Source organism: Lissotriton vulgaris, chromosome 2_1 (assembly GCF_964263255.1).
Source record: "Lissotriton vulgaris chromosome 2_1, aLisVul1.2, whole genome shotgun sequence".
Taxonomy (NCBI): Eukaryota; Metazoa; Chordata; class Amphibia; order Caudata; family Salamandridae; genus Lissotriton; species Lissotriton vulgaris.
Genome location: NC_141687.1, coordinates 321,801,271 through 321,819,579, shown reverse-complemented (window position 1 = coordinate 321,819,579; position 18,309 = coordinate 321,801,271). Strand labels below are relative to the sequence as shown.

The window sequence follows — 18,309 nt, the reverse complement described above, 5'->3', positions numbered from 1 at the left end:
ATAGCTGGTCTTAAAATGGGTAAAAACACTTAGACCTACCGATAAGAAGTTTGGGTGCTTGTCAGAGCTTCAAGGAATATTGCTACGCTGCCCTGCACCGAAACAAAAGGCAAGAAATACGCCTAATCAATAAGATAGGGCGCATTCCTGGGCCTAATTCATGAAAAGTGTTACATGAATGTGATAAAGCAGTGACAGGACACTTTTCATGGTGCCCTTCTTTGCGACACCATGACTGCGCCGGATTTACTGTACAGCGCTCCATGTCGCAATCAATGACAAATACGTTTAGAATCCTGACGTATGTATCAGTGCTAAAGTCACGCATTGCTGCAATTGCATTGTAAGCATGACGCAACTCCAGCAATGAATAGGGCCAGCCTATCCCTATTTCACTGCGTCACACTTATGCCTGCTATGAGGCAGGCTTAAGGTTTTGACACAGTGGCGTCTTTGAATTGTCGCAGTGAAATCTGATAGACATCACTGTACCTCTGCTATGAGGCTTTGTTGCGTGGGATCTCCTACCCTGCATACATCATACCTGACGAATGTATATTGTGCACAGGGCTTTATAAGGTCGCACGTATGCCTAGATGCGTAACTTCGTAAATACGGCACAACGTGGTGAAAAATTCATGCTGCAAGTACGTCAAGAAAATGGCGCACCAGCGGCATTGAACTGTTGGAAGGGATGCATAAATAAGCCTCCCTGTATTTTTCCTCTACGTTGATGAACAATGGCTGCCATTACAGGCAACCTTGTGTCATGGTGCAACAGTGACTGTGTTGCAGAGTTGATTTATGTTGTGCAGGAAGGGACACCTCTCAATCTCTGTGTGCTTCAGAATGCTGCACACTTAGAAAAAGTGAAAAAAAGAAGAGTAATGAAAACATTTATCCTCGTAGCACCTCCCAAAACTCACACTTGGGGTGGTATTAGCTTTAGACACATTCTGAAGGTTTGCGGTTTCTTGTAAACCTGGGAATGCTTCAGATTCCATTGGTTTGGCATGGGAACACCCACAGCAATACCCATTGACCCATTGAACCAGTGGCGGCTCCTCCTGTGAGGAGTGGTTGCCCGCTCCTATGTGCGCAAGGACTGTTTGTATAGCCCTCTTGGGCTGCCAAAACCAGTCAAGCGCACTTTCCCCATTCTCCATGCAGGCTGCATTACATCCTGCGTGGAAAACATGCCCAAGCCCACGTTCCCTGGTTGAGCGTCGGACCAGAACGCTCAAAACCAATCACACGCTGCATTGCAGCATTGTGATTGGTCAGTGGGGCCTGGCTGTGCTTCCTGTTCCTTGTGGAGGGCAGGAGCAGAGAAGCGAGACCCGGCAGCAAGGTACATTAATTTATGTTTTTATTTATTTTTTATTATGCGCACCCTCACGCAATTGCGACCCCCGCAACCACTGCACCCATTACCCACGAGTCATGCCAGCCGCCACTGCTTGGAACGCCACTTTCACACTGTTAAATGTGTGAAAGGGGCACATATTTATAAGTCCATGAAAAGTCACGTAAATTGGCTTAGCATGACCTTGTTAACATGATGTGGCACATTGCGCAACCGGAACGTCAAGCATGTGACGTCACAGCGTTGCAAGACTGCTGCTAGGGACTCATAAATGAGGCTCTTGGATAATCGAAGAACTCCCACAATTCATCCTTGGCAAGGTCAAGGACACCATGGGCCTCATGCCATTGCAGCTCGGAGCACCAAGGAGACCACCACCCCTGACATGCATCGCTCATTTGGACTATTGCTCCGTTCCCTTTGGGTGATGACTGGACCTGATCCCCTCTAAGTGCTGACCTCAGTGGAATGGAACTTCAGCAACAGGAAGCTGGAGACCAGGAACCGCTAAAAGCCAGAGACTCTCCGGAGCTGCCTCTAACTGTGGAAAGTGGGGAGATGCACAACCAGTCAACATTCAATTAGTTTATCTGCCATCTGAGGAGTCACATTGGGGGGCTGCATGGACTCTGCACAGGATGACCATGTTGCAGTGGAGCCCACGTCACTGGGGGAGCGTTCAGGGGAAGTTTCGGGATCCTGTCTCTGAGTGCGATTGTGCATCATCGGTGCTGCATGCAGCTCCTTACGCCTCTCTTGTACAACCTGCTGCAGATTAGGGGTTGATGTAGTTGTGGAGGGGAGGTCTGCTCCTCCTACGCCTCCCAGTACTACTGGCTATACGAATGACAGCCTGTTGCACAGACCCTTCACTCCCTGTCTGCAGCGCCTGGTGACCTGTAGATTGCTGCCAGGTCCAGCACTGTTCAGCGGAGTCAATGATTTGTGTAGAGCAGGTAGTATTTGATGCCCAACTCTGAGATTTGCTTAACCACTAGAAATGAGTCCCTGTGCCTCTGTACCCCTGTTGCGTAGTCACGGAAGAAAATAATGGTGGTGTTATCCACTTTCACCTCCCCCAGCTTGCGTACCTCCCTCATGACAGTGTCACGATTCCTGTAGGAGGCGGAAGAGAAAGGGTCTAGGACCTGTCCCCGGAAATGTGCGGCTCTCCGGCACTTGATGGGCCTTCTCCACAACAAGGAATGGGGAGAGTGCACCTGTTGGCAGTAAGTCACACAACCATGTCTCAGTATATGCCACTGCATCAGCCCATTCTGCTCCCTCAAGCAGACCCAAGACTCTCACGTTATTTCCCTGGGAGCGGCCATTTGCATTTTCCACTGTTCTTTCCAGTGACTTCATATGTGCCATTAGCTACTACACCTCCAAACCTGCGCTCAGGGACTTTGGCCTGTTCTTGCTCAATGTTGTGTACCTTGTAAATCAGCTTGTGATAATCCGCGTGGTCCAGGGTGAAGTCAATTGTGATTGTATCTATGCAGCCCTCAAAGGAAGTGCCCGTTTGTTCGAGGGAGGTTCCCGTTGCAAGTACAGAGTCTATTTTGGATCCCGCGCTGTCCACGGTCACCTGCCCCAGCAGTCAACGTTCCCCAGCCGCTTTGTTCACCGACATGGAGGAGCAGCCAAATATTGATGCCGCCCCCGTATGCAGGTGGGCCATTGTTGCGCCAGACTGCCAGGCACTATGTATGGCATGCAGTGCAGTGCAGTGTGGCCAGCCGGGCTCTCTCCTCCAGTCAGGTGTATGGTAGCCAGGAATCTTTGTTTGGGTAGCACCGATGAAATCCCCCGTACAACCAAAATCTCACTATCAGGGGCCGACGAAAGGCATCACCACCCGGTCACCTCCTCTGATCTAACAGTGGCAACTAGAGTACGTGTTCCCAGTACCCCTGTGAGGGACGGCAGATCAAGAGACGCACCCAAGGGCTTGGGCCTGAACTGACACTGTGCCCTTGGCACCGGCTGCCACCTACGGCTAATATCAGTGACTAGAGCGAGTTAGTGGAGTCCCCACCAGTCTTGTGCAGTGTCCTTGATGATGTTGGTCAGCCGCAGCGCAGGGATTGCTCAGGGCACGGTGTGCGCCACCCACTGGCGCTAGGCCTGGGCCCGACTCCGCCCCGGGCCTCCTCCGCTCTGTGTCCCACCTTCTCCACACCTGGACATCGACACTGGGGATCAGTCCGCCACGCTCTCTCCTAATATGTGACTCACCCAGCAGGAGCCTCAGCCAGGTGGGATTTCACAAACCTGGGTACAGCATTGGCTGCCAAGTCCGCTGGGGGACCTCCTAATGCAGGTGATGCAACAGAGCCCCCTTAGTCATGAAGTTGCAGTGCTCCCACTACACAAGTTCAGCACAGTTCAGGGGCCCCACCCTCCACAGTGTTTGACCATCGCCACATCCTCCGGCCTGTGATGCAGAGAGTCGTAGTCCAACATTGGCAATCTCCTCCGTGCACCCCTGTGTAGTAGTGGTGCGTGTTATACAATTCAGACCTATCTACGTTGGTGTGCAGGAGCCCCACTACTGATCACAGCTCCAAGGGGTGCCAAACGGTCTTCTCACATAGATCAGCAATGTGTCTCCAGGCCAGACGCGGCCCGTCTCCACCGTCAGTGACTCCACAGCACTCCCGCCTCCAACTCCAGCTCTCAGACGCAGGCCCAGTGAGGCCTCTGGTCCCCGTACACTGTCCGCGCTTCCAGGCATCGGCTGCCATGGTTTCGCAAGGATGGCACTATGAAAAGTGCTGCACGACTTTTCATTAATGAGGCCCTGGTTCTGCATTTCCTCTTCCCCTGAGACTCTGGCTGGTCATCCTGGCTGTTGTAGGGTTTTGAGGGGGGTCGTTGTTCTGTTCTGAACTTGGCCCTGGCTACTCTATTCTGCATTCCATTGTTTTTGTATTTTTTTCCTTAGAGTTGTAATTATAGGCTATTTTTACATCTTGAGGCTGAAAAGTGAGGTTGGGCTGACTAACATGATTTTTTTGTCGCTAATTGGCCTTTCATCACTTTTCTCTCGCTAAAGTAATTTTTTTTATCACCTTGAGGCTAGTGTTAGCAGCAGTTTTCGCCGTGGCTAGCTGATACTATCGCAATGTCGATTGTTTTCGGCAATAAACTGCATTTAAAAAATTGCCGCTAACTACCGCAAAAACGTGTTAGCACCAATTCTTGTTACTATACCCCAGAGTGAACAGAGGCATATGTTTTCACAAGCCGCACATCCAGTGCTCATCTGGGCTCTTATGCACCCTCAGGGTCACCTCGTACGCAGAAAACCATTTATCTATATCATACCAGATCTTTAGGTATGGAAAGCTTCGTGTCTCCTTTAGATACTGTCAGTATGCTGCCACCAGGGCTGCTGCACTCTACTTGTTTCTCTTTAAGGTCCAGCTCTTTGAGGCCCTTCTTATGAGCCAATTTATTGTTCCCAGTGCCAGTTTCCTTTCCTCCCTACTTAGTTGAGCCATAGCCTGGACTCCATCTCTGCCTTCCTATCTGCCAGCTTAACTGGGGACGGGCTATGCAAAGATACACTGCATCCTTCTCTGGCAGGGAGTTCTAACTCAGGAGATATGTCATTCCCCTACCCTGAAAGCTGTTTTCAAGGCTGACATCCAGGTCCTGATCCTGTTCATCCATATCATTCTCTCATCTGCTCCTCTGTTGCTGTTAGTGACTGGTAAACCTCCCACCAAGCCTTCAAAACTTTCTGAAGCTCCACCTTCTTGGTACCCTTCTTGGTAGGAAGCCCCTTTTCCTTGCAGAACTTTTTTGAGCTCAGCCAAAGTGTAACTTCTCGAGTTGGCCAGCTCAAATTCCATTATTGCAGGTATGAGCACTAACAGCCAGGTAGCAATGAAAGTAGATTTGGATAAACAAAAAGCACAAATCAAGAAGAATTTAAAAACCTTGAGATGGTCTTCAATTATTTAAATTATGTGGTACTGTAACACAAAATTAATTTACTTCACTGCACAAATACAAGTCCAAATCCCACAGCTGCCATCAGTGTAAGGAATTGGGTTACTGGTTAAGGGGGGTGAAACCCTAATCAAACAGCAAGCACAATCCTTGTCAAGGTGCAGTCATAAGCAAACCCTAAACTAATCTGTGCTCAACCCTGGAGCAGTTGTGCACATGGCAGTCAGGCTTAACTCAGAGGCAATGTGTAAAGTATTTGTGCAACACTTCCAACAGTAATAAAGTAAAATCACCATAAAAGAAGAATCCCACACCAAATTAGAAAAAGAGAGTCAATTGTAATTAAAAAAATCAAGACCAAAACAACATAAATCCAAGTAGTAGAACTGGAGATATGCAGGTTTAAAGGTTTCAGTGAAAACAGCATTAAAACGCACAAAGCACCACCTGTGGATATCTGCTCGAGAATGCTCGGACTGGCAGATGGAGATAAGGCCGGCTACAGGGACCCAGTTAAGCCCGCTGAACAAGAGTACCTTAAATCCTAGTTGTGGAGCTTTACGAGGTCCTGGGTCGAGGATGCTCCATGCAGCCGAGGAGATGAGAGTTGTGGGTCAGAGATGCGTCATGCAGCGTTGGTTCTGGGGAGCTGTGAGTTATGACTTTACATCTATATGTCCCTCTGAGCACTTACCTTTTGATATATTGTCCCTGTGTAATTGTCCATGATATAAGTGTGCCACGATAATCTTGTACTTGATGTTCAAGATTATGATCTGTTTCTTAGAAAAAACAAAAATCTTCAATAAAGCACCACCTTCTCAAAAACATAATTGAACCTACTTATATGATGTTCCTACAATCAGCCAAACAGTATGGCTACGTTTATATTTTGTTGTCTTAACTAAAATGTTCAGTTTTGAAAGTAGCATATTTTCATGGTAAGTGCACCCCAAAAGTTGTCCCATATGCAAAATGCATGACTTGGTATTGTTTACATAGTTCAGCAAAGCCGCCTCTGGGTTCTGGTAACTTTACAAATCCCTTAACCTTCGACCATTTAGTTTTATTTTCACCAGGATTCATCAGTGCCATTATGCTTTTAAAAGAACTTTTTATTGAGGGTCAATGCAACAATGAGTACAACATTTCACTGTCTCGTGCACCAATCGCTGTATCATGAAACAGGCTTGCTTACCTTGCTGTCCTGCCCCTTCCACATATTCCCTCCCTCAACTATATCAGTGCTATTATTACCTTTCAATTCACAGTTACCTGTTATCTACAGTGAACCAGGGGTTTCTTGGTCCTTTTCAGATTGAGAAAACAATGTATAATGTCAATGGACCAAACATGGCCACATTTTTACCTGTGTAGTGATTTAAAACTATCTTCCGTTCTGCCCCTTTTCCTCAGATTCGGTGACCGGGAAAACCTGTCTGCTGAAGGCCATGCTGAACTTGAAGAATGGTAAGAATGAGACCATTCCTCTCCTGCTGGATATTGCAGAGAATACAGACGACCTGGAAGTTCTAGTGAATGCCTCCTATACACATCCAGACTTCAAAGGTGAGAGTTGCATGGTAAGAACAAATAGCACCCAAATTCAGCAAAGAGCCCTGATGCCAGGGTTTCCAGTGCTCTTGTTGAGATCTCCAAGTCCTTAGAGGTTCAGGGCATTAGGTGATAAATATCTATCTATCTATCTATCTATCTATCTATCTATCTATCTATCTATCTATCTATCTATCTATCTATCTATCTATCTATCTAGATATAGAAATATATATCTATTTTGATAGATGCACTTTGCTCTTTTAATCATTCCCAACCTGTGACCAAGGCGTCTGCCGAAACGCATAAGGAAAGGGAAATATGTGCTGCTGCCTTCGTAATGAATTACTTGCTCTCAGAAATGGACCTCTTTTGTTTTGCCTTGTTGTGATGAATATTGGTGAGCTGCTCCATGTGCACTGTTCCATGAGGCCGCCCTGAAGGGACGGGGGCTCCTTGTGCTTGGAGACTGTGTTTGTGGATTTGATCGGGAGCATGACCCACTACAGTCACCCCACCTACTAAGGAAATGCCACTATTGTGAAAAGGGGTGACTTTGTGAAAGGGACATTCCGCTTTTGACCGTTCTGAGCAACAATGATTTTTTACGGAGGCTTACGTTGACTGTGAGCACCTATTTATTTATTTATTTATTTAAACGGTTTTATATAGTGCTGGCTAGACCGAAGAGTATCAGAGCGCTTTACAGGGGATGGAAGTGGAAACAGTATGCAGTATTAGATTCACACAAAAAATATATGAGCAAAATTTAAAGAACAATAAATACATAGACAAGGATATAAGAAGTAACATTTAGTCCATAAACAGGGATTGGATATCTGTGCAAGCTTGTTTGGCCAGGGGACGTGGGGGGAAGGTATGGGGATAGGGTGGAGTCAGGGAGGGAGAAGGGGGAGGAGATGGCATGTAGGAGTATGCAGTGAATATATGAGAGCTGGTAGAAGGAGGATAGAGGTATATGTGAAGAAGAGAGGAGGGGGTAGAAGGTCAGGCATGATGCGGTGAGAAACATAGCACCATAATGGGCAGGATGTGAGACAACAGTAAGGTGACAGCATTAAGGACCCCATGAAGCTGAAGTATGAGGGGTTGCAACGTAGATCTTTGGGGAGAGAGTTCAACATTGTAGGCGCATTCCTGGAGAAAGAGCGCGATTGGGTAGATTTCTTATTAACCAAGGAATGAACCAATATGAGAGCATTGTTGCTCCTCATTTCTGTAGGTGAAGCCCGCTTTGTGAAGTCTTTGTGAGAGATACAGTGGGGTTTGAAGATGCAAGGCTTTATGCGTAATGCACTCGGTCTTGTAGATGGATCTGCCTTCGACGGGAAGCCATTGGAGATCTTTGAGGATGGGGGAGATGTGATCGGACCTCTTGCAATCGGAAATAAGCCTGGCCGTGAGGTTTAGGACAGACTTCATAGGGGCTAGGTGGACTTTGGGTGATCCGAATAGCAAGGCGTTACCATAGTCTAATCTGGAGAGAACTAATCATTGAACAACAGATTTAAAGTCATCAACAGGAATGAAGGGTTTGATTTTCTTAAGGTGATGTAGGGAAAAGAGAGCGCCTTTAGCTGCGTTTTTTATGTGGGGAGAAAGGCTGATGGTTTGGTCCATGCTTATTCCGAGAGATTTGACTAAGCTCGAGGTGGCCAAGGAGCAGTTGAGAGCTTTGAGGTCAGAGAGCCAGTGTTGAATGGGGAGCTGCTTGTTTTTAGGGGCGAAGAGAATGACTTCAGCTCTTTTTGGGGTGAGTTTCAGGTGATTGTGATGGAACTATTATTGAATTTTAGTCAGGGTATCATATAGGTGTAGAATGTCTGCATGGGATTTGATTTTATAGTAACGTTGGGTATCGTCTGCATAGAGGTGGTAGTTGATTCCTGCTTTCTTTAGAATTAGGGTGAGGGACTCCATAAAGAGGTTAAATAGAGAAGGAGAGAGAATATACCCCTGGGGAACACCCAAGCATACAGGCATAAATTTAGAGAGGCAATTGCTGATTTTAATTTATTGGGTTCTGTGCTGAAAGAAGGAGGTGAACCATTCGAGAACAGGACCATTAAAGCCAAACCGATCTTTGAGGGTATTGAGTAAGGCAGAGTGGCTGACAGTATAAAAAGCAGCAGAGAGGTCAAGAAGGATGAGAAGGGAAGCCACCCCCTTGTCGAGGGAGTGACGGATATCATCAACAATGTTGAGCATCGCAGTTTCTGTACTACAGCCCTTTCGGAAGCCTGACTGTAATGTGTCAAAAAGGTTGAATGAGTCAATGTTTTTGTCCAGTTGTCACAAGACGCATTTTTCAAGGGACTTGGAAGGAAGAGGCAGATTAGAGATAGGGCGCAAATTGTTAAGGTTGTTAGGGTCTGCAGGAGAATTTTGGAGGATGAGAGAGATTTGGCCAAGCTGGAGGGAAACAGAAACACAACCAGAGGCCAAGGAGGAGTTGATGATGGTAGTCCAATAAGGTGTAATGAAATACTTTAAATCTTGAACGAGTTTGGCGGGGTGAGGGTCAAAGGTATGAGAGGAGGGTTTAAGCTTACTGATGATGTTGAGGACTTCTCATTCGGTAACTGGGCAAAAGTAAAAAAAAAGCCAAGATGCGTTATTTTGGAGCTGTGGGCTAGGGAGGAGGTGTTCAATGGGGGCGGGGGGGGGGGGCAGTTTGCGGAAGAAGAACAGAGTCTGGAAGGGGCGAAGGTGAAAAAGGCGACTTGGGTGGGAGGGCATGGAGGAGTGAGGAGCTCTGTGGTGGGGGAGTAACCACAAAGGTAAGATCAATCTTGTAAATTTTCTCATAAAAGAAATTTGCAATTTCTTCACATCTTTTGATAGTGGCGATCAATTTTAGGAGGGGAACAGAAGCTGTTTGATTTTTGATAATGTTGAATAGTTCCCTAGGTGAATTCTTAGCTCGGTTGAGTTGGGTGTGGAAGAAGGAGGCCTTTTCATTGTGGCTGTGTTTTTGGTAAATCTTTGCTTGTGATGATGGCGTCAAGAGTAGCTCCTTTATGATGTGTTGGGGAATGGCAAAGTTGATTCAAGTCAGCAAAGTCAAGGAGGTCATTGAGGACACTAACCGGGGGATCAGTCTTATTGTTCCAGTGAATATTGGAGTTGGGAAAGTAGGTCAGACAGTTCATCCACAAAGGGCAGAGGGCCACCAGGGGGGTGGTGAATGTTATGTAGTCGAATAGCAGGGCCCCCCTGAGCTTTAAGTTCGGCTACCATGTATTCGAAAGTGACTTGATCAGGGTTCTTAACAAGGGAGAGTGGCAGTTCATCTTTATAAATTATGCCTAGCCCCCCCATTTTGTCAAGCCTATCTTTTCTGAGGATAGAGTAACCTGGGGGTAGAGCATGTCAAGAATAGAAGAGGAGTGAGCCTTGAGCCAGGTTTCCGTAAGAAAGGCGATGTCGATGGCTTCACTGAGGATAGTCCCCGAGATTTCGATAGCATGTCGGGCAGCTGACCTACAGTTGTTCAGCATGCAGTTGAGGGGTTTGTGGTTGGTATCAGGGGAGCATCTAGAATGGATAGTGGTAAGTTGCGGGGGGCCTGGGCGAGCCAGGGGAGGTCAAGGCACAGCTTATCCCCAGGATCACTGGAATAATGGAGTTAAGTGTAGAAGGACCGGTAGTCACAGTGAGTTGCGGAGGAGGCCTGGGTGAGCCAGTGGCGGTAGGGATTATGCTTCTCCCCAGGATCACTGGAATAGTGAAGTGAGGTATGCGAGAGTCAACAGTCATGGAGCTGGGGGGGAGGGGAGGAATTTTTTAAGTCCCCGTGGTCCGGGGAGGAGAGATGGTTCAGTGCTTGTGATGGGATAAGAGGCAGTTACCAAGGAGACCCTCAAATGGGCTGCCATAAGGGATGTTACATCTTTGTGGAGGGAAAGAAGTGTTGGTATGAGCATCGCCAATTGTGATGGGATGATTGGCAGGTTTAGTATCAGAGAGGGCGTTAAAGTCTTTCCAGAGGGATGAAAATTCCAACGTCAAGATAGAGAGGTGGAGTTCAATGTTAAGAAGCGATTGGGTTACAAACGTGTACTGTAAGGAGGAAAGGGGATCAGTAGGGAGAGGGGCATGTTCCACATTAGCCGGGAGGGAGGAATGGGAGGTGGACGAGGAGGGAACACAGGAGGTAGGAAGTGAGCGGTGTTCCAGATGTTAGGCTGAGGAAGGATTTTAGTATGAGCACCCACATACCCAGAGGCCTGATGGTTGCTTTGAGAAGAAGAGGTGGAGAGGGGCAAGTGAAGAGAGGTGATCTCATCTCTTTGAGGTTGGGGATCATTAAGAAAGGATGTGATTGGTATCCCTCGAGGGGCGGTAGGGGTGATTATGTGAGGGGACTCGGAGTGTAGGGGGTTGGGGTAGGGGGATGAGACAGCACGGGATGGGAGGACTGAGAGGAAAGAAGGGAGTGATTGGGGTAGGGTGGGAGAGCGTTAAGTGGAGTGGAGAGGGTCGCCAGTAAGTAGTTATAGTTAAAACCTAGTTTCCATAGGAAATCCGCAACATTCTATTTGGAATAACTTTGGTGCTGGTGGACGAATCTTCGCGAATTTATCCAAGAAAATGGCCTGCTCAGCTTCTTCTCTGGAAGTTTGGGGGTGATTCGTCAAGTGGGGGCTGAGAAAAAAGGGGGGTCCCAAAACGTGTTTTCCCCGTGCAATTTTCCATAAGGACCTTTAGCCAGGGCTACAGCCCGAACGGCTGCACGGAATACACCCAATTTGGCAGAGAGGTAGAGTTTGGTTCACAGATTGTGCTTTTTGCTAAATGGTGTAAATCCGTTTAGTAGTACCTGAGAAAATAAAAAGTAAAATCATAGTGATATCGAGAGACGAAGTACCATACTCTGTACTGTACTCTGTACCTTCCCGAGCACGAGCTGCATGCTTTGGCTGTCAACTGTCTGTCAACACTCCAAACCAGGAAGTGTTGGCAGCCATCTTGTGCCTCGGTAGAACTGAGGCACAAGAAAGCAGTGAAACAAACGTGCAAAACACGCAAAGGGGGCAGGGTAGAAACACCCTTACCCCCTAGGCCTGCTCAGGGGGTCCCACAAAAACCCCCAAGGCCCCAACATTTTTTTTTTAAATAGCAGGGTACGAAGTACTGTACTCTGTACTGTACTCTGTACCTTCCCAAGCACGAGCTGCATGGTCATTGGCTGTCAACTGTCTATCAACACTCCAAACCAGGAAGTGTTGGCAGCCATCTTGTGCCTAGAACCGAGGCACAATAAAGCAGTGAAACAAACAAGCAAAACACACAAAGGGGGCAGGGTAGAAACACTCTGATCCCCTTTTTTAAAAATTTTAAATTGCAGGGTATGAAGTACAGTACTCTGCACGGTACTCTGTACCTTCCCGAGTGCATACTGGAGGTTCCTGGTGGGCTAGTTGGCCCCCGGGGGCCTCCAGTATGCAAGGGGAATTAGTTCCCCCTCTGCAAATGCGCCAGGGGGCTGCGTTGCAGAGAGGTGTAAAAAGGGGCATGGTCTCATTACACCTCTCTGCAATGCAGCCCCCTGGTGCATACTGAAGGTTCCTGGTGGGCTAGTTGGCCCCCAGGGACCCCCAGTATTCAAGGGGAATTCATTCCCCCTCTGCAAACGTGCCAGGGGGCTGCTTTGCAGAGGTGTAAAAAGGGGCGTGGCCTCATTACACCTCTCTGCAATGCAGCCCCCTGGCGCATACTGGAGGTTACTGGTGGGCTCGTTGGCCCCCAGGGACCCCCAGTATTCAAGGGGAATTAGTTCCCCCTCTGCAAGCGTGCCAGGGGGCTGCATTGGAGAGAGGTGTAAAAAGGGGCGTGGCCTCATGACACCTCTCTGCAAGGCAGCCCCCTGGCGCATACTGGAGGTTCCTGGTGGGCTAGTTGGCCCACAGGGACCTCCAGTATGCAAGGGGAATTAGTTCCCCCTCTGCAAACGCGCCAGGGGGCTGCATTGCATAGAGGTGTAATGGTAATGAGGCCATGCCCCTTTTTACACCTATCTGCAACGCAGCCCCTGGCGCATACTGGAGGTTCCTGGTAGGATAGTTGGCCCCCAGTAACCCCCAGTATGCAAGAGGACTTAATCACCCAACTTAGAACACACTACAGGGCGCGTTTGCACAGTGGTGAAGGTAGGGGTTGGGTCTTGAGGTGATGTGAGTGCAAACATGCCCTGTGGCATGTTTTAAGTTGGGGAATTAATTCCTCTTCAATTCAAAGGTCCCCTAGGGGGCAACTAGTGCAACAGGTATCTCCAGTAAGCGCCACGGAGCTGTGTTGCAGAGTGTTGAAAGCAAAGGTGGTGTGCCCTCTGAACACCTCTCTGCAACACAGCTGCCTGGCGCATACTGGATGTACCTGGTGGGCTAGTTGGCTCACAGGGGACCTCAGGATTGAGGAGGAATTAATTCCCCAATCTAAAACGCGCCACAGGGCTTGTTTGCACACATGATACCTCAGACCCCACCTCCTTCCTCCACTATTGAGCAAAATATTCCTGCAAAATCAGCCGAACTAGGAATTCAGATTTACTCACCTGATATCACAAGAAACGTCAGTGCTGCATCTTTGAGCACACTACTGATCCTGAAAAGTAATTCTAACCATACTTACAGTAACTTGAATTTCCTTCCATAGGCTAACATTGACTGGTTTCACTTGGAAAATTTTTCTAAGTGTGGAGTTTTGGAACTTAAAAAAATTCCTTAAAAATCAGTTGAACTACAAATTCCAATGTATTCACCTATTATCAGGAGATAGCTCAGTGCAGCATCTTTCAGCTCACTACTATTCGTGAAAAGTAAATTTAACTCTACTTACCAGTAACTTGAATTCCCTTCCATAGGATATCATTGCCTGCTATATAAAATATATATAAATTAAAAAATAAAAAAATAAATAAAAATATTACAATTTCAATATTTTTAAAAACACTTTTTTTTCAATTCATATTAAAAATATGTAATGTAATTAAAAAAATAAAATATCTAAAAGTAAACACTTTAAAACAATGTAGTAAATTAGTATAAAAAAATATAACAATACATTTAAAAATTATCATTTACAAAACCTTTGAAATTCACAGAAAAAACCATAGGTTTCAGCCACGTTATAGTTAGGAATTAGCATTTAAAAAACCTTTGAAATTCACTGAAATAACCATAGGTTTCAGCCACGTTATAGTTAGGAATTAGCATTTAAAAAAACCTTGCAAATTCACTGAAAAAACCATAGGTTTCACACGTTATAGTTAGCTGGACATTTCACTCATACAAAACCATTGAAATATCCCCGTTATAGTTAGTTCAACTAACTATAACTCGCGCGCCTGCAATGCACTGCTGATGACGTCACATATTACATCACTCATGACATGGTCAGTGACATCACTCATGACATCACTGATGACATCTCAAATGACACCGCTGATAACATCACTGATGACATCTTCCAGTGAATGTGTGTCTTTCTGAAAAGGAAATATTTTTGATATATGTATATCTAAAGGTTGATGGAAGAATAAATGGGTAAATAAGTGTCTAAATGTTTTTTTTTGCAAAATTGATTGTATAACTGACTTATTAAGTATATCTTAGTGAATACATGTATTAGCGAGTAATGTTTAAATATGTAAATATCTGTATCAGTATCTCACTTTGTGTATATTGGTTGCATGGGTTAGTGAGTAGCTACATGAGTGTCTATATGGGTTATTAGTTGTTTTTTTGAGTATCAGAATGAGTGTCTGTATGGTTTGGTGGGGAGTATTACTTAGCTCACAGATGCATGAATGACTGACTCACTGTTTGTATGTGTTTTGAAGACATCATGTGTGCAGGACTGTATGGGTGGATGAGTGTGTGTATGGGTGTGTTAGTGAGTGAATGACTGCCTCAATAGTGTCTTTATGAGTACGTACATATGTTTTAAACTAGTATATGTGAGTATTGATGTATATAAGTAAGGATGTATGACAGTGACAGATTGGAACAGTTCCTGTATAAATAAGTATGTGTTTCTATAACTGATTGTTTAAGAGAGTAAGTATGTGTACGTTTCTGTAGAAATAAGTGTAGTGGTGTGTAGAGCTGTTTATGCAAGTAAATGGATGTTTGATAGTTTATTTGCATGTGTGAGTATATGTGTGAATAACTCTATGTATAAGTGTAAGTGTGTAATAGGATGTAAAGGTGTATGAGTACATATGATGAGTGAGTACATGTATGAGTGACTATATAGAACTATTGGTGAATGAGTGGATGTGTATGTAGATTTTGGAATTACTGAATAGTTTGTTCAAACTGGTATTGGTATCTCCATTTTTAGAAAATGTTAGGTTCTATTTTTGAATGTGTGTATCAAAGGTTATATTAGGGTGAGAGGAGGTCTGCCACTCTTTCACAAGGATGATGTCATCAGTGATGTCATTTGAGATGTCATCAGGGATGTCATGAGTGATGTCACTGACCATGTCATGAGTGATGTAATATGTGACGTCATCAGCAGTGCATTACGGGCGCGTGAGTTATAGTTAGCTGAACTAACTATAACGGGGGAATTTCAATGGTTTTGTATGAGTGAAATGTCCAGCTAACTATAACATGTGTGAAACCTATGTTTTTTTCAGTGAATATATATATATATATATATATATATATATATATATATATATATATATATATATATATATATATATATATATATATATATATATATATATATATGTATATACATATATAATATGTCCTGTGAATCTTCATTTTGTGGCCCATATAAGTAACTAGGAGGTCGAGTTTTGGTATTTAAGAGTTTACATTAGGGATAATAACATTGAAACCTATTTACATAGGGAGTCTACTGCAGGCAGTTCAATCTTACACATGAGTAGCTTTCATTCCCAACATCTTACAAATAGTATCCTATACGGAGAAATGCTCCGTCTGAGGAGGAACTGTAGCCATCCGGCTGAAGTTGTTGTGATGCAAGATGAAATGTCTGCTGGAGTTTTAGAGAGAGGCTATACTCGAACAGCTTTGGATAAGGCAATGCAGAAATCCAAACAAAAGGGCAGGGAAGAACTATTGTTTAACCAGGGATAAAAGGCCAAAGGGTCAGTTAATAGACTTATTTTAACAATCAGAAAACAAGAGAAGGAGCTACGAACCATATGTAAGAGACATTGGTGTCTAGTTTAGGGGGATCAAGTTCTTGGGTCAACTTACCCAAAAGACCTTCCATTACTTTCCATAAGCCCCCTCAATGAGGAATGTATTGGTGAAGTCCAGCCCTGAGGTGGTGAACACGAGAAGTTGGTTAAAGTCTAAGCCTGGGTTTTACAAGTGCAACTCATGTAGAGCTTGTACATTTGGGAAAACATGAGTGACTAAATGACTCCTTTCTGAGAGAAACCACAGTGCATCTCAGGAGTGTAAAATTGTAGAACTGATTTTTCAGTATATGTGATGTGATTGCATGTTGCAATATGTGGGGATCGCCAAACTACACATCCATAAAAGGGTGCTCCAATATTTGAGAACCATCAGCAATAATGACTAGAGGTATCCAGTTGCTAGGCATTTTGAACAATATCATTCTAGCAACCCCAACCATATTAGGAATTTGTAATTGATGCTGTGCCCAAATTGGTTCGGGGGGCAATAGAGAGAAGATACTAAGGCAACTGGAAACAAAATATATTCTCAATTTAGATTCTAGGGCTACAAATTGTTTGAACATTAATTATGACTTTCATTATTTTCTGCAAATGGGTTATCTGTCATTTTTCTTTGCGATTTCCTTTTGGATCTTTGTTTTCTGTTATGATCGTGTCTCTTTTTCACATTGGGGCTATTTTTCCCCGTGTTTAATTGAGGGATTAGATCCTCATAAGAATTTGACTGCACTTCCCTTCAGTGTCATTCATGCTTTCATATACACTTTTGGTGATGTTATGCTGCATTTAATTTGCATGGGGTATTTGGTGCAGTGGACTTTGACACATTGGGGAGAATGCGTTTAGATTATTGCATGTCTTGCATAGTGCTCTAATTGGATACAGATCTGGTTTCTAGCAGGCGACTCGTCACTGAGGCGTTACAATGCGGATTTGTCCTGTTGTATATATGTGACCTGTTTTTTTATATCAAAAGGAAGGAAAGTTGGTACCAATATCAACTGAATTATTTAATTAATTAATTTCTTGTGCAATGTATACACTTGGTTTTACAAGGAGTTTTTAGTGATTCATCTAATATAGTTTAATGGATTGTATCAAATTTTGTATAATCTTAGGTATGCTTTGATGATATGCCAAGCTTCACCAGTGGGTGTAACAATTAATGTTTTTTAGCCTATTAAGACAATTTAATATTGGTTTACACTACTAGATTGATTCCTGTTAGTCCATGTACATACACTTTGAATGAGAAGTTGCACTTTAGCCAATCTTTATAACTTATTTAATTTTTATGCATTCATGTTTTATTTAAGTGAGCATTGTACCTATTTATTCTCATAATCTCATTTTAATGATTTTCTAATGTATTTTATGGTGATTCTTTGGGCACTTATCTAAATGATGTATGTTTTCTATGCAACACGAGTAAAAAATCATAAATGCCTGCTTAGTTCTAGCGTCATGCTCACAGAACCTTATTAAATTTACAAAGAGCAACAAACTGTTGGTTCCTTTGGAGGAGCGTACATGAGTTTCCTTATATATGTTTTTTTTTACAACAGATTTTATTACGTTTTGTATATATTCCTTCTTTGGAAACATCTGTTTTCCTTTTACAGAAAATTACGTATACATGTACAAAGTAAAGCAATGAATACAAGTGCAATGGCATTTGTAAGGTTGCTTATGACATAGTGCAAGGAGACACTACCATAGTCTGCATCCTATAACTATAACAACAGTTGCAACATATTCCGTGAATCCTAATCATTGCTTTGCCATGTTTTTATTATTACAAGATAACTAACTGGGAAACCCAAGGAATATGTCTACCTATATATGAATCCAATGTATATCAACCTACGGATAGGAGTTATTTGTTTTCTTTTTTTTGTGTATATTTAAAGGGCCTTTTTGTTGATCACACGAACAAATTTTAGATAGCATTACATTTTATACTTTTCCTCACTATGGGCCTCTTAATGATGAATTTGGGACCGCCGCTACGAATTTGGGACCAGCCGGCTATGAGGCTGCCCTCCACACTCCTGTTCACGATGTGACCGCCACCACGGCGGTCCCATCACCTATATTTTGCAATGTGATGGGGATGCGGTCATTGCTTTTGTTCGGACAGGCGGGAAATTCCCTTCCAAATAGCGAGTCGCAAAACCTATGTAGCGAGTCACAAACAAATTGCGACTCACTA

The 18,309-nt window shown here is 44.4% G+C and overlaps 1 protein-coding gene across 1 annotated transcript in view; it reads left to right on the top strand.

The window, feature by feature from the left end:
• The window catches only part of LOC147730264 (transient receptor potential cation channel subfamily V member 1-like), a 460,470-nt gene that overhangs the window by 245,583 nt on the left and 196,578 nt on the right, over positions 1–18,309 (top strand). Inside the window, exon 4 of the mRNA XM_086955033.1 lies at positions 6,746–6,898. Coding sequence (XP_086811159.1) covers positions 6,746–6,898 — 153 coding nt within the window. The remainder of the gene's footprint in view (positions 1–6,745; positions 6,899–18,309) is intronic.